Source organism: Haliotis cracherodii, unplaced genomic scaffold (assembly GCF_022045235.1).
Source record: "Haliotis cracherodii isolate W230 unplaced genomic scaffold, xgHalCrac1.p SCAF_11, whole genome shotgun sequence".
In the NCBI taxonomy this organism is placed as follows: Eukaryota; Metazoa; Mollusca; class Gastropoda; order Lepetellida; family Haliotidae; genus Haliotis; species Haliotis cracherodii.
In genome coordinates, this window is record NW_027266266.1 from 13,494,291 (window position 1) to 13,516,071 (window position 21,781).

Here is a 21,781-nt window from a genome sequence, read left to right on the forward strand (position 1 = left end):
CAAACCATTTTGAAGTCGGTTAGACAGTTCCTCCAAAAAGTTTTCAGTTGCATATACTGTTGGGCGGAAAGGATTGCTTGTAGCTATGGGAACTTCGGCAGTTAAGTCTTCCTCGATGGCGTCTGTTAAAACTACCTCGACAGGTAACTTCTCAGCTGACATCTCTGTAAATAAACCTGTTAACAGAGAGTGCCTGATTATCCATACGAATTGCATAAATAAGTGCATATGTAAAACATATAGGATAACTAGGATAACTTCTGTTCAGATTAGCAAAGTCAAAAGAAGCTAATTAGGCCAATAAGTTTAACTTAAGCTTCAGGTATATTGATGATCTGATATCGTTCAATAACAATCAAACAGTCAATTCCCTTTCACTGATTTACCCATCTGAACTGGAAATAAAGGAGACCGATGAGACCGCATCATCTGTTTCATATAAAGATTCAGAGTGACAAAACACTCTCCATAAGACTGTATGACAAGAGGGATGACTTCAACTTTCCAATAGTCAACATTCTCTTCATGTCGAGCAGTGTTCCAGTAGCTCCAGCCTTTGGTGTCTACATTTCGAAACTTTTGAGATACAATCGATCATGCTCTTTCTACCAAGATTTCAAAGAACGTCATACGACTTTTGCTCAGAAGTTGTTTGATCAAGGTTACATCATTCAAGGCCCCAGTAATGCTTTCAAAAGGTTTTATGGTATACATGTGAAGGCAGTTCCAAATTTGACGCATATGTTCCCATATTTTTTTCGGGTGTACACTGGACTTGCCTTTGCATGTGTTTGTGACGGGTGCCACCGGTGGGCAAGGATACGCTAACCTGGAATCATTACTATTTGATAGAGATTTGTAAACATATGCTCATGATATAGTCGGAATTGTACAATCGACTCTGCTTTATGCGGAGATTTCTATTGGATATGGAAGGGGTTTTGTCGCTTTACTTACTATCTAAACAAGTTCTTTAAAGTAACGATTATGCAATCTAAGCGTAAGATACTGGTAGCAACGACTCATTTTGGGATTTCTTCACTTCAGACGTTAACGCCATGATACTTTAAATGCTGTCAAGATGGTGTTAAGTTAAACTCATTCACTCTGAACATTTGAGTTTTGTGCCACAATAGAAATAAGACAATACCTTTCTAATGTTTTGTAACTGATGTTATTATTTCCTTGAGCTCACAGCGGGTGCACTTCAAAAATGGTTCTCTATGTTCCACCTTGTATGCCTCTGGTCCCTGGTTATCATAGAACAATACACCTGTGATTGGATTCACTACAATTTCAAGCAGTATACGGCCCTCTTCAATTATGTTGTGAAAATGAGCAGTGATGTGTATGTCGTTCCAATCTAATCTTTCCCCCTTGTAGTCAATGGAGCACATATCACCTTTCAAACGTTGCTCTATTAATTGTTTTATCTGAGGGTATTTTTCTGTAGGCAGTTCGATTCCGTGAACATCAAATGATTTAGACACATATTGGACTGTCTTTCCTTTGATCACAGCAGAAAATTTCTTTTCTTTCTCTCCTATGCCAAGAATAAATGATCCACCTCCATTGAGTTTTGCAAAAGCAGTTACATAGAGGGGAAGACGCAGATCCCACAAGTGGTCAACAAAATGTTCTGGGTCTCTCAAAATTGTCTTCTTCTGTTCTTTCGTTGCGTCTTTGAAGCTAAATCCTTTCAGCTGAATATCTCTTTTTTCAGTTATTGTTTGTATTGTTTCATCATTTAAGAAAGGCTGTCTATGCTTGACCGCTGAATGATTTGAATTTGGCGCATCAGAGATGTGTTTCAGGAAGAACCGCAGTGCTTGTGCACTATCTGGTGTAAACCCTTTGTCTATGATAAATTTAGTCTTGGGATCTGTTATTATTATTGTAGATGAAGGCTCAATATCAATAACCACAAATTCCGGATCCCCCTGGAGTGTCTTTTTGTAGTAAACATCATCAAATGTTTCATCAGCATTTATGATGGTTTGAAGGTCATCATCTATGAACTCGTCAAAATTTCCCTGACTCCGGTCTTCTGGACTAAGGCCTTCTAAGTGAATCAGAAGTTGTCCTCCTTTAGAATTCCTGAGGGCCGAGACAGACCGTTTTATCTCTTCTTTCTTCTTCCTTTTCCGTTCTGGGTTAGGGCGTCGAGGTTCTTTTGTTTTGTAGTCCCAAATGGAGTTGAAACAAGTTACTTCAAGATGCACACAAAGACTGTTGTTCCTTTTGTTGAATTCTTTACTGTACTGTTCGCATTTTGTACACGTCTGAAATAAAGAGTGTAACTAAGAAAATAGGAGTAACTGGTTAACATGAATGTGATCTTCACTTATTTTATTTTGTCAGAAACCCTTGACCTTACTTCATTAATTTTTTTCAGAGGATTTGAACATATATTTAACTGCTCGGGTTTAGTTTGATAGTTAAATACATATAAATGGTATGATGCACGAAGCCATGCTAAAATTTGAATAATTTTCATTGTGTGAAGACATCCCTTTTCCTGCGAGATTACAAATTATTTTACCTTTTGTCATTAGCAAACAGTTAGGGACATCTACACTTTTCAAAAGAAGAAACGCACAGGTAGATTTTTAGTAACTTTATCATCATAGATACAAATACGAGATTATGGAGCTCGATAGTCACATGTTGTTGTACAAAGGCACTGAAAACTGTTCATTGTCATGTCACATAAGGGCTGAACTCAGTATTTCGCGTGACCGCCCCGGGCAGCAATCACGGCTCTGCATCTCTTCGGCACTGACTGGATAAGAGTACAAATTCTGTCCTTCGGAATTCTGCGCCATTCTGCTTGTAACGTGTTGGCCAGTTGTGGGAGTGTCTGCAGCGTGTACTGACGTTGGCATACACGTCGATCAAGTTCATCCCAGAGGTGTTCGATTGTGTTGAGATCTGGAGATCTCGAGGTCCAGGGCAGGATGTTGATGTTGGCATTATGCAGGTTGTCTACCGTGATACGAACTGTGTGCTGTGGAGCGTTGTCCTGTTGAAAGAGCTCCCTCTGGTTGTCAATGATTGGAAGAAGGTGAAATTGAAGAATTTGATTCATGTAGCAATTCGCTCTCAAATTTCCCTGAACCACAACCAAATCCGATCTCGTGGTGTAGGATATGACACACACCCCCCCCCCCCCCCCCCCACCCCGCGCGCCCCATGACACTACCGCCACCGAAATTGTCGAATTCACGTACACAATGTGGGGAAAAACACTCATTTCGACGACGATCTCAACTGAAGAAAGGTACTTCGTGTTAAAAAGCCCTTTTATTCAGACCATGTGGTCAGCATGGTGGCCATCTTGTTACAACCCAAGGGAGAGCACTCTCGTTGGCTTAGATGCTAGATACTACTTAATATAGATTAATGGACTTCTGTTGACATTAACACTTATCATTACAGAAACATCATCGGGGCGAACCTTGATTCGAACCTACTATCATAGGTTTCTGGCGTGCCCAAGGGACGCAACTCTGCACAGCGAATCGCGGCGCCTCAGACTGGATCGGATTCCAGTCTCGCAAAGAGTGTTCCTGACGGTCTTGTCCGATATCCTCCTCAAACCAGGGAAGCGTCTTGCAGTCTCCGTAGCTGTGGCATAGTGATGACAAAGGTGGAACAGCCGAATGTAGCGTTCCTGTGCAGGTGTGCTAACTCTTGGTCGGCCGGTTCTCGGACGGTCTGCATTGGAATTGAACTGTGTGTATCGGTCCCAAAAGCGAAAAATGCAGTGGTGGTCGTTGAAGTGGCGTGCGAACAGAAGAGTGCGATTCCCTTCTTTGGATACGTCCTATGACGATGTTCCGATAGGCAGCGCTGAGTCTTGGCATTTTCGGCAACAAAATGTTCACAATTGAATGACAAATTATTGGCTTATGGTTGTCTTTTTATAGCCACTACCACGAGTTATGAATGCAATAACTTGCACGTGCATTTTGCTCTACTGATTTCCTCCTTGACATTTTTGAACAAGTGTGAAAACAATGCCGTTTAAGACACTGCAAATGGGCAATGGTTACGTTTTAACGTACCGTTGTCGAATATCGGGCCATCAATATTTTCCAAAAACATATATCCAATTTATATACCGGATTTTTTGTGTAGTCAGGATCAATGGACTATATACTACCTGTGAGTGTACCTATTTCAGTATAGGTATGCTTGCTACAGAGATTGGGGACGGTTGGGTAGCCTAGTGGTTAAACCGTCGGCTCGTCACGCCGAAGATCCGTGTTCGACTGATCGCATGAGTACAATGCTGTGTGATGCCAGTAATATTGCTAAAAGCGGTATAAAACTACCATAATCATTCACTGGTACAAAGATTGCAAGTGCCACAGTTTTTTTCTTATCATTATTGAACAGCTAGCTGTTGAGAGTACTTGTAACTGTATTGTTTGAAACATTATCTATTTATGATAGAACATATCAGTGTAATGACTGAAGCATCACATACTTCCTGGTCAAGACTCATCGTTGGACATTCCATCTACAGTACTCAAGGTTTTGACTACTGCGCTGTTCTTTCACTGACAATCTATTGCACACACAATATATTTTCCAGGACACTTTGACATTACAGAAATGACATTGAATAGCGTTCACCTTGCTATCGTAGACACCAGGGCTGTATTCACTGGCGTGACTAGGTCGGCAAGACTTAGTGTTGCTGGGAGATATACATGTACGCGACCCCTTGCGTATCTTATCACTCGATCGGCACGTTCTTGCTTGGGGGTCTACTCTAACCAGTGACACAAACATTTTGAACAATATGTCATGCTGACAACTGCACCATTTGAGTGTTATATAAACTTCGAGTATACATGATCGGCATACAATTATTTTTTAGCAGGGCGTATAAAGCGGCAAATGTAGCTGTATGTATTTTGATTGACATAGATTCATCATCACACCACTTTATATATGTAGTTTAGCCGTTACATCGGTGATTCGTTTAGAAATTGATCGACCAGGTATTATCAAACAATCAGGGAAGGTTACAAAGAATAGAGTCCCCAGCAACCATGTGTTGTGAAATAGGACATTGAGATAAACCTTTTGTTTGAGAAAATTCAATTACAGTCTTCGCGTGGTAAAGAACAACGAACTTAAAGCCCCACCCTGACTATAAATAGCCCGCAAGGTGGCGGTGTTTCAGTTTCGAACAATGACTGACAATGTAAACACAACCGAGTGTCGGGAGAGGTTTTTTAAAAAACCATACGGGAACCAGATCACCATTGACCGTCAAACTTCGTATCAACTTGAATAACAAACCATGGATACAAAAAATGGCTCCATATCAAGATATAAGTAAATAAATTTTCTGTAGTTTTATCATAAAAAATCGAATCGATCGTGTTTGGCGTCTGCATCAATCACAGTGGGCGGAGCTTAATTACGTTAGCGCTATAAATAGCAAAGCACATGGTCATGTGTACATGTGACACATTTAATGCATTTGTGGTCAAAGTGTATTGTGTTGTATATTTTTACGGCAGAAAATCAGTTTCGGTTAATGTAACAGTAACGATACTTAAATACGAAATTGACGACGCGATTCTTTCAGTTCTATCCGAAAATTACAGATACTTGTTTAGTTTTGGTCATTTGAATTCAACAGTTAGATTTGTGCCACACAATAATCAGTTTATATCATAAAACGTAAATTATTACAGATTTTTCAACTAGTGTTTAGGAAGGGGCCTAACTTGAAGCACCAGAAGTTACGCCAATATTCCTCAACTTGACTACAATAGATGAATATGTCACGTGTATCAAAATAACAATGCACATAACCAACTGGTAAATAAGTAACGAAATATATTTGATGATTTGACCTATAGAAGGCGTATCCAGATAATATTGTACTTACGATAAACGAAAACTCCAATACACATATTCCAAGACAACTTTAATTATGAACTCCTTCACTTTCACAGAATTTTCACACACAAAACTGAGTTTGATCATTAGATCCACACTTGTCCCATGTATTTTTGTTCGGGGTATTTGGATACACTTAGCGCACAAGTTTTAAAATACAATCTGGGATCCCTTTCCCGTTTTGTCCACACCAATCCTTCATCTGCTCAGAGACCATATAATATTATATGGTCTCTGATCTGCTGCAACGTTTAATTCCGTTTCTTCAAGTCCAAGTATCTACGATCTCTCCAAACACTTCGTCCAGAAGCAATGTGCTTGAATCGACGAATTTCTGCAACATGCTGGCCGCACCATTCCTTAACTGCGATTGCCTGTGCCGTGTCACGCATGGTTGACAAAAGAAGTGCGAACATACATATTCGGCTTCATCTGGTTCCACAATGAAATCTAGCTGTGACACTGATTCACTAATCCCAAGAATCGTCACTGAATTTATCAAAGTTTCTGTTGCCCTTGCAAGGGCGGGAAGAGAGGCGCCATCTTGTCGATTCGAGTTGCGAATCGGAATGATGTCATCTTGAACTGGAACTTTCTCCACGATAAAGTCACCAATGTCATAATCGAAATGACATAAGGCTCCCTGATTATCTCGAACAATTCTTCGTCAAAGTAGGCTTCACATGAAAATCTTCTGTTGCTCATATTGAAGACAAGCGAAATTGCAAAGATCTTCACAGTTGTAAGCAGCAACTCGATGCGCTCATGGGGCGTGGTTACTAGGAGATCGCGTGGTCAGAAATGCGAAAATAAAAAGTTTTAGAAAGTAATAAAAGAAATACCCAGTGCAATGAAAAAGTACCATCTACGGGATATTTTTTAATTATAATATTCACGAAAAAAATAATATTTTCTAAAAATGCAAAATAATTTATTAATTTATCCCAAGGTCGTAACCCTGATCACATGGTGGGTATTTGGAAGAAATCTTTGCGATGACGCCGTGAATGAGGCCGTGTGTATTACATTGTTGAATTCAACTGCCCAGGAAGATTTGTTGAGGCACTGACATTATGACAGATGCTCGTAATGGATGGAGAGAAAAATGTATCTGAGAGAAACATTGTTGCTTTGAGCTTCGAGACAAAACACGACTGCCAAAGTAGCAAGCGACCTGAATGTAATCTTGATGAAAGTAATGATGAAACCCATTTTCACGCACATGACGGAACTAATGTGAACAAATATTTATCTGAACATCGTTTCGAAGTCTGTGAGGCTGTCCGTATTTGAATATTTTTATCTCCATTCCGACGTGAAATAATATAATGTCTTCGTGTCTCAATTTTGCTGCGGCAGTGGAAAATTGCCCACCGATCTAATAAAAGAAATACTTCTACATCTACAACTGCACCGTCATAAAACCAGGTCAACTTTATCTTTGTTCCGTTGTTTATTAAAAATTCGTTTCCGAAGCAAAGCGAATAGATCTACATTATAAATTAATTCATAGACTTGATTCTAGTATCAAGTGTTTTTTTTTAAATGTCATAAAATTACTTACACAATTATTGAAAGACATTTTTTGATAAGTCATATATTTTATTTCGTCCGCCCGCTCTCTGATTAGTTGAGGCTTGAGGGGAGAAACACATACAAACAATATAGATGGCCTTATGCAAATGACACTTGGCATGCCAATCAAAAGGGATCTGGGTCACTCGGACCCGCCAAGTTTCACGGATCGAGTTACTTCGGCATGAGGAGCTTCATCGGACAAGTGAGACTTTGTCAAAATACATTGCTACTGGGCAATGAAAAAACGACAAGAAACTACTTTGATCAATTGAAAATATTTTTGACCAGGGTTTTTAACACGATCGTTGTCATCCAGATGAGGCAAGACGAACACAACGAAGAAAAACATTGTTGAAATCACCGATTGCCGTATATATTGTGAGAAATGCTATTTATAAACTGCAGATATACCGTACACCACAAGATAACGATTGGTGCCCCAACACATATTATGTTTCTTGTTCATTTACACTGCTCATATGCATTACGACAAACATATTTCGTTCTAGTCTAGAAATCTAGAACTATAATTTGTGTGTTGGATAAATCGTGGACATTCACACGGTATCATTTTATGAAGATGTGAAGACGACATGGCAGGTAGGTTTTGAAACCAAAGATGAACGCGTTTGTTGAAAAGTCTTGGAATCGTTTGTTAGATATTTATATTACCATTAAAACTTACGTCCTTGTTGTCAAACGGCCCACGTGGGTGGGTGTTTACATGACGTCACCCGTTTACGCATTAACCAATGAAATCTATGTGTTTATGATGACGTCATATTGACCTGTCCGATCACTTGTATAAGCTCCGCCCACTAGAGTGCGGTAGTTACTACCGCAGATGGGGCTTTAAGTTATAATTTGACCGCTGTCAGTGATAAATACTATAGGTAACCTTGCAATCTTTGTAACATGCTAACAAAACAACAATATAATTAGGGCGAATTTTGTATTCGAACCCTTGCGGGGTTCTCAGTATTTAAGGGTGACAAATTTTAATATTTGTATTCAATATTTAAAGGGGAAGTGTACACGCAAAAATCACTTTCTTTCTTTTTCTAAACAAAACGCAATTTTAGAATTAGTTAGTATCTGTGTTTGAAAATATACACTCATTTTTTTTCACAGTGAAAGTAGGAAGCTCACAATAGTGTGAAAGTGATATGCCGTTATGAGGCCTTCGTTTTACGAGCGAAATGGGCCTGAGTTATCCCCCTTAGATTATGACGTAATTGGTGCCAATTCAACTGGGTCCCTGTCTATTCTCAACGCAAAAGTTATCAAGGACCAGTTTGCGGTAAAACAACATGGTCTACGACACACTCCGGCGCAGTGGTGACTCAGCATAACACAATTCTGGCTGGCATCTGAGAGTGCTAGAATCACAAAACTGTACCTACACCACGTGAAGCGGCTCTAACAAAGCATGATGACGTCATAATGTTTATCAATTGGCACCAATGACGTCATATTGCAAGGGGCATAAGCCATGGTGTTTTTGTTATGGAAATAGAACACTTGGTAAATGTGAAAAATATAAATCGTTTTAGTGCAATAAATATGTTAATTAAATATGATGTTTTTATATTTTTGTCTATGACACTTCTATGTTAACACTTTTAATGTGGAAAAAGTACAAGAAAAAATGGTTCATTTCCGTGTGAACTTGCCCTTTAAGGGTATCCAGTGCTTGGCGATGGGTCCCAGAAAGAATTAACAGAATCCACAAAAAATAATACATGTTTATTGTAAAAATGATTTATTCAGAAAACGTATAAACTAGGATCCAAAATGCCTTTGTAACAGACCATGTAAAAGTCCATATATTTGTTTCATTGAAAGTCCATTAGTCATGTTTAGGATAAAACCCGACTCCGGGGTTCTGGTTGAAAATGAAAACCCGAGGGAAAAGCCGGAGCTCGAGGTTTTATCCAACTTATGAACCGTCTAAGTGCAATAAATACCAGAATAAAAAAGGGATAAAGGGCGTCGACCAAAGTTGGAACATGCGCACAAACTGGAGTCATGACATGTAAAATTTAACTACCTTTTACCAGTTTCCCCTTTTTCTTTTGTCAATAAACAACTGATTGATTTACTCTTAAGCACTGACAACTTGTCCTCAAATTACAACCTCAATTAACAATAGTAACACAGTTATTAAAGTGGATATATTCTGTACATGTACAGTGCACACTTTTGTTATTTATCGAGTAACATGATGTCACATGACTTGATAAAAGATGTATGACGGTCGAAATGCGTGTAACGAACGACGGATATAACGATCTAAAATAAGTGGTCCCTTTGAGTTCGTTTTAACCGTAGTTTACTGTACTTTCTAGTTATTAAACGTGTCACGTTCTCGACAGCTATTATCAAAACCTCAGTAGTATAGTGCGAATATCACTTTTAGAAAGCGCAGAGACGTTTATTGGAGGGATTGCTTAAAAGTCGGGCCAAGAAAAGTCGGGCCGGGCCGGGCCAGCGGGTAATACTAAAAATGGATTGCAGAATCATAAAACAAAACGTGCATATCTAGGCAGATCTCAAATGTCCAGAAACGGATAGTTTTGCTCATTTAATTGAGTTTGAATAAAAACGTATCTTCAGCAATGTAATAAACTGATAATTATAGCTACATACCGAGAGTTCATACCGAAAAGTCAGTGTCTTGACTTACTTACTTACTTACTTACTTACTTACTTACTTACTTAACGTGCGCTTTCCGACTGATGCGTATTTCGCACACGGGCCCGGCGGTTTTAGGGGCTGCTTATATAGAATTTGGGAATTTTGAGATTTGGAATAGATGCCGATGGGATTGGGGAGGAGAACTAAGGGAGCTGGGTATGGTGGATGTTTGTTTGTTTATGTGATTTTGATTTGGTAGGTTATTGTGTTTTTAGATGCGTTTTATTAGTTCCGTTTTTATTAAGAATACGCCTAAGGCCTTGAAGTGTTCTAGTTTATTTTGTGGGTTTAGTATTGCTTCTAGAGTTGAGAGCCTGATATTGTATTGAGTCAAGTTTTTTAGATAGAGAGTTGTTTAGGGTGTTGTATATGGCGCAGCCGTAGTCTAGTTTTGATCTAATTAGTGATATGTAGAGAGAGAGGAGGGTATCTTTGGATGCTCCCCAGTTAGAGCCAGTTAGGCATCTTAGGGTGTTTAGGTCTTTACTGCATTTAGTTTTTAGGTTTTGGATGTGAGCATCCCAGTGTCTTGACTGTGTCTTTACTTTGATGAGAAGGTTTCTCACCGACCTTAGCGTGCAGGGGTGTGATGTCCTGGGCAGGGATTCGAAATGACAGTGTTTTGACTACTCTTCTTTCATTAATTAACGTGTTTGGCATCCCTAATTAACCTTTACTAATTGATGTTAAACCAACACAGGATGTTTTCTGCAAGTCGATATTCGCGAATGTCATAGGACTGACGCGACACGTGTTAATAACTGTCAAAGCGCTTCTAAAAATACAACACATACTTTACATCTATAGACTAATCATAATATCATATCTACCTATATAACACTTTAGTGTCTCATATTGCAGTAGCAAACACGGTGCTCAAAAGTGAAGCCCTTTTCCCTCTACATTCTCTCTATCAGAAGTGTTTCGCTTGTGTTGGGTCATCAAATGGATTTCGCATCTATAGATTAGTGTTATATCTACCTATATACCACTTTATGATGTCACGGTACATCGTATTTAAAGAAAACAAGGGGCTCAAAGTGAAGCATTTCTACTGTATTTTCTCAAGAAAATCTATGTCAGAAGTGTTCGGTCCGACTTGGCCCGGGCTGTTTAAATCATCTTAAACCTCACAGATGTATCATCAAATGGATTCACATCTATAGAGTAGTATTATATCCACCTAAATACCACTTTATAGTGTCTCAGATTGCTGTAATTAAAGAAAACCAGGTGCTCAAAGTGAAGCCCTTTTCCCTCTACATTCCCAACAGTCTCTATCAGAAGTGTTTTTCTTGTGTTGGGTCCGACTTGGCCCGGGCTGTCAAAACAATCTTTAACATACAGACGTATCTTCAAATGTGTTTACATCTATAGATTAGTGTTAAATCTACCTATATACCACTTTACATGTACCGCGGTACATCGTATTTAAAGAAAACAAGGGGCTCAAACTGTAGCCCTTTTCCCTTTACATTCTCAACATAGTATCTATCAGAAGTGTTTTGCTTGTGTTGGGTCCGACTTGGCCCGGGCCGTCAAAATCAACTTTAAACACACAGATGTATCTTCAAATGTGTTTACATCTATAGATTAGTGTTATATCTACCTATATACCACTTTATAATGTCACGGTACATCGTATTTAAAGAAAACAAGGTGCTCAAAGTGAAGCATTTTTACTGTATTTTCTTAAGAAAATCTATGTCAGAAGTGTTCGGTCCGACTTGGCCCGGGCTGTTTAAATCAACTAAACCTCACAGATGTATCATCAAATGGCTTCACATCTATAGACTAGTATTATATCTACCTATATACCACTTTATAGTGTCTCAGATCGCTGTGATTAAAGAAAACAAGGTGCTCAAAGTGAAGCCCTTTTCACTCTACATTCTCAACATAGTCTCTATCAGAAGTGTTTTGCTTGTGTTGGGTCCGACTTGGCCCGGGCGGTCAAAAATAACTCCAAGAAAACTGGTCTGTTAAAGTCGAGCACTTTCACTGTATCTTCTGAAAAAAAATTCACCAAATGTGTTGGAGTGAAGTATACTCTTTAAAGTGAACCCTTTTTTTCATGGTATGTGTCTGGTCGGAAAATCCCTTGCTTTTACCTTATCCGTCGTGGTTTTTTTCAAGGATCATACTCACAGGGTAACACTTGGAGAAGGTAAGGTGAGACACTTTGCATTTCAGGATAAACCTCTCCCTCAACCCTGCTTAATGCTTCTATTATCTATGAGTGTGTTTAGGAAAACAGGATTATCTGAGACAGTTGTAAAATTGGGGTAGGTGTGGAGAGACGAAGACAGATCCCCATGAGAGTGGTTCTAGAGGATGGAAATGTGTCTGAGAATTGGACTGATGTACTAGATAAGTGGAAGAATGATTATTGTAAACTGCTAAATGGTGACGTCAGGATGCACAATGTTAAGTGTGACAGTGAGACTGGTGAAACACATATATTGTTCGACGCTAAAATTACTCCCTTTGAAGTAACCAGAGCGGTTGATAGAAGCCACTGTGGCAAGGTTCCTTGTGTTGACGGTATTCCGATGGAATGTCTCAAATCACAAAATGTTATTTCGGCGATGCACAATATCTTTAATATATGTTTTAGCACAGGGAAAATCCCTGCATTGTGGTTAAAGGGCATTATTAACCCCATACCAAAGTGTTCTACTTTAGATCCTGCGGATCCTTTATCATATAGAGGTTTGACCCTCACCAATTCTATGTACAAATTATATTGTAATATTTTAAATAACCGTCTGCAATCTTGGGCTGAAAGCACAGGAGCTCTAAATGATGCACAAAATGGGTTCCGGAAGCGTAGATCAACTACGGATCACATTCACTCTGTTTGTTCTTTTATTGAAACTAGAAAATGTATTTAAAAAGACACTTTTTCTGCTTTTATTGACTTTCATAAAGCGTATGATAGCATTAACAGGTGTGCTGTGGGAGAAATTATGTAACATTGGTGTGAAAGGGAAAATGTTTCTAGCACTTCAATCTTTATATGATAATGTAAAATGCAGTGTACGTATTAATGGTATGCTTACACCCTGGTTTAATGTTAATCGTGGTTTAAAACAAGGATGTTTACTTTCGCCAGTTCTGTTTAACTTTTTTATTAATGATTTGCTTGACAAGCTAAATGAAACTGGTATTGGTATTTGTGTTGATGATATTACTATTGCACCCTTGGCTTATGCTGATGATCTTATCTTACTTGCAGAATCGGCAGACGATTTGAATCCTCTATTACAGGTTATGAATACATGGTGTGTTGATAATAGTATCCTTATTAATAATGACAAGTCCAAGATTGTACACTTTAGAAATGTAAGTGTTCCAAGAACAACAGCCTTTTTAAATATTGGTAACTCTGTTTTAGACATTGTTGATTGTTATAATTATTTAGGCCTACTGCTCACGGAACATCTTGACTACAATGCTATGGCAAAAGCAGCAGCTAAATCAGCTAACAGAGCATTAGGTCTTCTTATATGTAAATATAAGGCAATTGGAGGTATGCAATCCACTACTTATTCCAAATTGTATGATACGATGGTTTGGCCAGTCTTGAGTTATGGGGCATCTATCTGGGGTCATCGTGAAATTTCTTCTGTAAATGCTGTTCACCATCGTGCTTTGAGATTTTTCTTAGGGTTGGGTAAATACGCTCCAAATGTTGCTGTTAATGGGGATATGGGATGGATTCCTCCGATAGTTAGACAGTGGATGTGTATTGTTAGACAGTATTGTCGTTTTACTAAAATGTCCCTTAGATTAAATAAGTATGTTTTTATGTGGTCTGAACGTTATGCTAGTGGACGTGTGAAAAACTGGAATTTTCGTGTGAGGGCAAAGCTGAACGAATGGGGTCTGAATATTTCTGAGAATGTTAGCGTGAAAAGTGTAGTTGTACGCGTGCAAGATATTTGCATGGGAAAGTATGTGTCTGATTGGAATGAACGGTTATGCATGCCTGGCGGAAGAACGGGTAGTAACAAATTACGTACGTATAGAATGTTTAAAGATGGGTATGGATGTGAAAGTTATGTAAGTATGTATATGCCTCGTTCTTACCGCTCTGCCGTCTCCAAATTTAGATCAGGTACTGCTCCTCTGAAGTTGGAAACAGGCAGATATACGAATATGAATGTGAATGAAAGAGTGTGTTTTCAGTGTAAGGAAAGTATTGAAGATTAATGTCATGTATTACTTGATTGCCCTGTTTACGATGATTTGCGTGAAAGTTTATACGAAAAGGTGAGTTTTAGCTATCCCAACTTTCTAGAGTTATGCAATACGGATAAACTTATTGTACTTTTTAAATATTATGTATATTTTACAGCCCAAACCTGCTTTTTAATTCTCCAACGAAGAAAAGATATTTTATATGGCTAGTTACGGGTACTTTATTTTCATACCCCTTTTACACCAATATGTTTAACATGTACATACTGTGATACTTTTTAAGTCTCTCGTAACCCTTAACGGGTGGCTCACTTTTATGTCCTTTTATATGTATTTATGTAATTATTTCTGCGAGGTGAGACTCAAATAAACAATCTGTCTGTCTGTCTGTCTGTAATCTGCCATACCGCGAGAATACGTGCGTACAGTTGTGTCACAGGTCCCGTACTGTACACAACCCTCCGCAGATTCACGTTCTCAGGAACTAAAAACAAAGAAAATATCGATTATAGTGCCCTATGGGCTCAAGGCATGCTTAATCGCAAACAGCCTCAATCTAGCCCACCAAAGGCTAAAATGGTACAGAAAAGACAAAAAATGGTCTCATCCGAATCAAAGACACAACAAAATAGAAGACCACAAACCAAACAGGAAAAAGTAATCTTTAGCGCAGACTTCTCCCAAGATCTTAATAAGATCTTAACAGCTCAAGATATTGCCAAAGAACTGAAGCACAAAAATATTACTCGCATAAATAAGTGTGGAAGAGGGTATGTTGTTGTCGGGGACAACCTCACAGAGTCAATTGATATGCCCAAAAGCATAAACGGGATCAAACTAAAATGGGATACCCCAAAGTGGCTTAGTAATGTCAGATGTGCGGTACATCTAGACAAAAAAAATAATGACGACGAGCTTTATCAAATTGTCTGTCAAGCCCAAAAGAAAGTCACTCAACCTACAATCCTGTCGGCATTCAGGATCAAATCAATGGGCACAAACAACACACGAGTAGCAATACTCACATTACTTGGTCAGTCAGTCCCCGGCCACCTTAATCTAGGTGGTAAGGACATAGAAACCATGCCATACAAGAAAAGGCAAACCCAATGTACAATCTGTATGCTCTATGGACATACAAAAACATCATGTAACCAGCCATCCTAGTATCTATTCGAGGGCCTATCCCCTAAAATAAACACATCTAAATTCGCGGATGATGGAGCCCTCTGGATCCGCACAAAAAGCATTAAAATGGCCCAAAACCTACTTCAAAAATCTCTAAACAAAATACAGCAATGGGCTGACAAATGGGGCTTCTCCCTTAACTCGGAAAAAACTACAGGAATACTATTTAAACACAAAAACATGAAACCCGCCTCCCCAAAACTCCGGCTAAACAACAAACCAATCCAATTCCTAAAACAAACCAAATTCTTAGGACTAATTTTTGATGAACATCTCTCCTGGGACGCTCACATAAATAATCTAATAACTAAATGTAGCAAAGATCTAAATACGCTAAGATGCCTCACTGGCTCAAACTGGGGAGCCTCCAAAGACACCCTCCTCTCACTCTATATATCACTAATTAGATCTAAAATAGACTACGGATGTGCCAAATACGACACCCTAAACCAATCCCTAAGCAAAAAACTAGACTCAATCCAATATCAGGCTCTAAAACTAATAACACGCACTCAACATGGCACCTCCTACACTTCACTCCAGGCCTTAACAGGAGAAATGCCACTAAGTCTACGTAGGGAACAATTAACCCTAAATTTCTGGTCCGCATCTCAATCCAACCCCCCTAATTCAAAGCCTAATAAACAAAAATATAAGCCCAAAAAACCAAGCCCTAGCTCGAAAACACCCTCTACTTATTCCAATATCCCAAAGAATAACCAATTACTTAAATGAACACCAAATAAACAATCTTAAACAAAACTGTAAAAAATCAAATATCTTCACCCCAAAACTTAAAACACCCAAAATAGACATAATACTAGCTAGCACAATAAATAAACAAACCGACCGAAACATAGCCAAAACACCACACTAGCATACATACATGAAAATTGGCCAAATTGGTGTCACATTTACAAAGACGGATCCTCAGATCCGATCTCCAAACACACAGGTTTCGGAGTCCACATCACACAACCAACTAAAGCCACACAATCCTACCGACTCCCAAACAATCAATCAATATTCACGGCCGAACTAATGGGCATGGCCTCAGCCCTTCATAATCAACAATCTAAAAAACAACAAAAATCCTTATACTTACCGACTCGCTCAGTGGACTACAAGCCCTCCAAAATAAAAACACCAAAAACCGCCCTGAACTAATAAATCACATACTAAAAAGCTCAAACGATTTAACTAAAGCAGGCAAACAAATAGTATTCATTTGGATCCCCGCCCACGTAGGAATATACGGCAATGAAAACGCCGATAAAGCAGCTAAACTATCCCTTAAAATCCCAGAAATAAGCTTAAACCTACCCATCTCCAAATCTCCTACATCCGTCCAAAAAAATCGACAGAGTAATTACTAAACTCCAAACAGGACATACCAATCTAAATAACCACCTCAAAATCATAAGAAAACACGCAACCGGAACCTGCCCACATTGCAAAAAAAAACAAAAAAACCAGAACACGCACTCATACACTGCACACACTACCTAACACACCGAACTACACTACAAACCACCCTAAATCTAAATAAGGCTCTTACTCTAGAAGCAATCCTAATCCCACAAAATAGAATAGAAAAAATTCAAAGCCTTAGGCGTATACTTAATCAAAACAGGACTAATAAATCGCATTTAAAACCCCAATAAACTACCAAAACCAGACCACATAATCAAACTAACAAACTTCCATACTCAGGTCCCTTAGTTCGTCCCCCAAACCCTCTTGGCATTTTTTCAAAATTTCAAAATTTCCAAAATTCTATATAAGCAACCACTAAAACACCCCTACTGGATTCCCAAACAACTTTTCCCCCTATTCGGAAACACATTATATGGCTTGGCCGGGCCCGTGTGCGAAATACGCTGCAGTCGGAAAGCGCACGACTGACTGACTGACTGATATAGAAGATTTAACGTGCGCTTTCCGACTGTAGCGTATTTCGCACACGGGCCTGGCCAGACCATTTAGTGTATTCCGAAAAGGGTGAAAGTGGTGTGCGCAACCCAAGAGGGGGATTTTATAATTAGGGGTTGCTTAATTATTTTAATTTTTGGAATTTTTAAATTTGGAATAAATGCCGAGGTGGGTGGAGGAGGGAACTAAGGGAGCCGGGTGAGGTGGGTGTTTGTATGTTTATTGGATTTTGGATTGGTAGAGTAATTAGTTTTTAGATGCGCTTAATTAGGTCTGTTTTGATTAGGAATACGCCTAGGGCCTTGAAGTTTTCTAGTTTATTTTGAGGGTTTAGTATTTCATCTAGAGTAGGAACCTTATTTAGATTGAGGGTGGTTTGTAGTGTGGTTCTGTGTGTTTTGTAGTGGGTGCAGTGGATGAGTGCGTGTTCTGTGGTTTCGGGTTGTTTACAGTAGGGGCAGTTGTCTGTGGTGTGCCTTTTAAGTTTTTTTAGGTGGTTATTTAGGTTAGTGTGTCCTGTTTGGAGTTTTGTAATTGATCTGTCAATTTGTTTTGAGGGGTGTAGGATTTTAGGTTTGGCTAGTGGTTTTCTGAGCACTTTTTTGATTTTGCTATTTGAGTTTTGATATTGATTATGCCATTTTTTGGTTATTTTTTGTTTGTTAACACTTTTAATTTCTGATTTTGAGATGGGTAGGTTTAAGCTTATTTCTGGTATTTTGAGAGATAATTTAGCTGCTTTATCGGCGCTTTCGTTGCCGTAAATTCCTAGGTGGGCGGGGATCCACAAGAAGGTTATTTGTTTGCCTGTTTTTGTTAGGTCGTTGGAGCTTTTATGTATTTGGTTTATTAATTTAGGTCGTTTTTTGGTATTTTTGTTTTGGAGGGCTTGTAGTCCACGAAGGGAGTCGGTGAGAATTAGGATTTTATTGTTGTTTTTAGATTGTTGATTATGGAGGGCTGAGGCCATGCCCATAAGTTCGGCCGTGAATATTGATTGGTTGTTAGGGAGTCGGTAAGATTGTGTGGATATAACTGGCTGTGTGGTATGGACTCCGAAGCCTGTGTGGTTGGAGATCGGGTCTGAAGATCCGTCAGTGTATATGTGACACAAATTTGGCCAATTTTCGTGTATGTATGCGAGTGTGGTGGTTTTAGCTATGTTTGGGTCGGTTTGTTTATTTATTTGGTTTGCTAGCGTTGTGTCTATTTTGGGTATTTTGAGTTGAGTGGTGAAGATATTTGATTTTTTGCAGTTTTGTTTAAGATTTTGAGTTTGGTGTTCATTGATGTTGTTAGTTATTCTTTGGGATATTAGGGTGAGTAAGGGGTGTTTGCGAGCTAGAGCTTGGTTTCTTGGGCTAATGTTTTGGTTAATCAAGTTTTGGATGAGAGGGTTTGTTTGGGACGCGGCCCAGAAATTAAGGCGTAGATGTTCCCTGCGCAGATTTAGTGGCATTTCCCCTGTAAGTGCTTGAAGTGAGGTGTAGGAGGTGCCATGTTGGGTGCGTATAATTAGTTTAAGGGTTTGGTATTGTATTGCGTCAAGTTTTTTAGATAGAGTTGTTTAGGGTATTGTATATGGCGCAGCCGTAGTCTAGTTTTGATCTGATTAGTGCTGTATAGAGTGAGAGGAGGGTATCTTTGGAGGCTCCCCAGTTAGAGCCGGTGAGACATCTTAGTGTGTTAAGGTCTTTGCTGCATTTAGTTTTTAGGTTTTGGACATGTGCCTCCCAGGTGAATTGTTGATCGAAAATGAGTCCTAAGAATTTGGTTTGTTTTTGGAATTTGATTGTTTGGTTGTTTAGCTGGAGGATTGGGAAGGCAGGTTTCATGTTTTTATGTTTGAATACTACTCCTGTTGTTTTATCTGAGTTAAGGGAGAAGCCCCATTTGTCTGCCCAAGCGCACGTAAAATCTCCAATATAAGTAAGTAAGTAAGCCATCCTCGTGCAAAAACTGCTCCCGAGTTTCTTGCAAAGAAAACTGCAACACATGGTGTACAAACTGCAGGAAAGAGGGTCATTCATCCTTGGCGCCGAAATGTCCTAAACGCTTGCTCATCAGCAAACGTATAAATAAAATACCTACTCAGCAATCTGAATCCAAATCTATTCAACCCAATGAGGTCGAAAAAACCCTAGCGACTATGGATCACTCTTCTGAGCAAACATTGGAATCTGTGAGCACTGAGCAAACAATCAAATCTGTGAGCACTGACCCGCCTGCTCACAGGCACAAAGCCACTGCAAAACGGAAGGGGAAAAAGACCCAAGCTCCCCAATCAAACCCCATGCCTTCTAATCCTCAAACTGAGGAACACAGCAAACGAATCAGTCAGGCAAAGAAAACACCAGCTCGTGGTAAACAAAAGGCTCAGAACACAAACAAAGTTGTAGAGTTCATTGCCACGGCATTGATACAAATTACAAGCAGAAAAATGAGTGTCAAAGCCACCTGCATCCTCAAACTGGCTTCCAAAATAATGAAATACAAAGGAACAAAGAAACAGTTCCTAAATAGGGTATGCCCTAAAACTCAATATAAATTATCATGGACTTGCTTTTACTACAGTGGAACGCAAATGGCCTTAAGAGCCACGGCAATGAACTGACTGCACTCGTCAAAAAACAGGTGATAAAGCCTCATGTCATTCTAATAGAGGAGACTAAACTCAGTGAAAAAACCAAATTCACATTACCTGGGTACACCCAAAATAGAAAAGACCGAAGAGGACTTATGCCTGGTAACAAGGGAGGAGGACTAATCACCCTTGTCCACGATAGCTGTACCTCCAAAAATATCGAAGCAAACGTAGGAAACCTTGAAACGCAAGTAATCTCCCTAAAACTGGAAAATGGCAACGAATTACGCATAGCCAACATATATCACAGGGTTACCCATGAAACGAACATGGAAGAGTTAACAAGACTAGCTCAAATAGTAGGCATAAATGGGATAATCCTTGGTGACTTTAATGCCCACAGCCCTCTTTTGGAAGACAGGAATGATTCATGCAAATACGGCAAAATGGTAGAGTACACATGGGACTATGCAAAGGCTGGCTGGCCTAAATTCAGGAAGGAATGTATATCATTCAAGTCCTCGGAAAGTGTCTCGGATGATCCAGATCTGTTTTGCCAAAATCTCACCCCAGCAATTATTGCCGCAGCTGAAAAATCAATTCCCAAAAGACTCCAAAACTGGCAAAACGCCGGTACCATGATGGAACAGGGAAATAGCAAAAGCTAGGAGAGTGAGAAAGAAAGCCCTAAATAGGTCAAAAAGGGATAAATCAGCCTTCGCCCAAGACCGAGCAGCCAGGACAAAAGTAAGACAACTCATAGACGATTCTAAAAAAGAGTCATGGCAGACCTTCTGCAAATCCCTTAATGAGAAAACAAATGCTAAAACAGTCTGGAGCAAAATACACGCAATCAGGGGTAAGCGTAAACCCACAAAAATTCCCAAGTTAGACAACGCCCATACAGTTAAAGAAAAGGCCAAGATTCTAGCTGAGCACTTCTCATCTGTCAGCAGCAACACAAATTGCAGCGAAGAATTCAAACAGGAAAAAATGCTTATGCCTAAGATCTCAAAACGGCCGCAAAGCAAGCATCTGGTATACAATATACCATTTACTGTGACAGAGTTTGATGATGCGATACAACATAGAAAAGGCACAGCACCTGGTCTTGACACAACCAGCGACGAGATATTGAAAAACCTACCTGATCAAACCAAAGGCTTACTCACTGAGTTGTATAACACGATATGGTCCAAAGGAGAAGTCCCAAAAGCATGGAAACATGCTTCGGTTATCCCGCTGCTAAAGCAAGGGAAAGACGAAGCCCTACCAAACCTTTTATCGACCGATCTCACTCACCTCAAACATGTGCGAAGCCATGGAAGCCATGGTTACAAAAAGGCTCATGCATCACCTTGAAACTGGCAACCACATAAAACCTGACAAAAGTGGCTTCAGGAAGGGACACTCGTGTCTAGATCATATACTAAGACTTGAAAATGAAATAAAAAAGCTCAATTAAACAGACAATACCCAGCCGCAGTATTTCTGGACTTCAGCAAAGCCTTCGACATGGTATGCCATGTCGGACTCCTCTCAAAACTAGCACAAAATGGAGTAGAAGGGAACATGGCAAACTTCATAGACAGCTTCCTGCAAGACAGGTCGCTATCAGTTAAAATAGGGAACAATCGATCGGATCCTATGACACTGGACAATGGCACGCCACA

The 21,781-nt window shown here is 39.4% G+C and overlaps 1 protein-coding gene across 2 annotated transcripts in view; it reads right to left on the bottom strand.

Annotated features, from left to right (window-relative positions):
* The window catches only part of LOC139456233 (uncharacterized), a 34,416-nt gene that overhangs the window by 6,773 nt on the left and 5,862 nt on the right, over nucleotides 1-21,781 (bottom strand). The window contains exons 2-3 of one of the 2 annotated variants that reach the window (XM_071237838.1): nucleotides 1,151-2,282; nucleotides 6-176 (exon numbers count right to left, since the gene is read on the bottom strand). In XM_071237838.1, the coding sequence (XP_071093939.1) occupies nucleotides 6-162 (157 nt within the window). In that variant the 5' untranslated portion in view covers nucleotides 163-176; nucleotides 1,151-2,282. The remainder of the gene's footprint in view (nucleotides 1-5; nucleotides 177-1,150; nucleotides 2,283-21,781) is intronic. The other variant, XM_071237839.1, reaches the window with a different exon arrangement.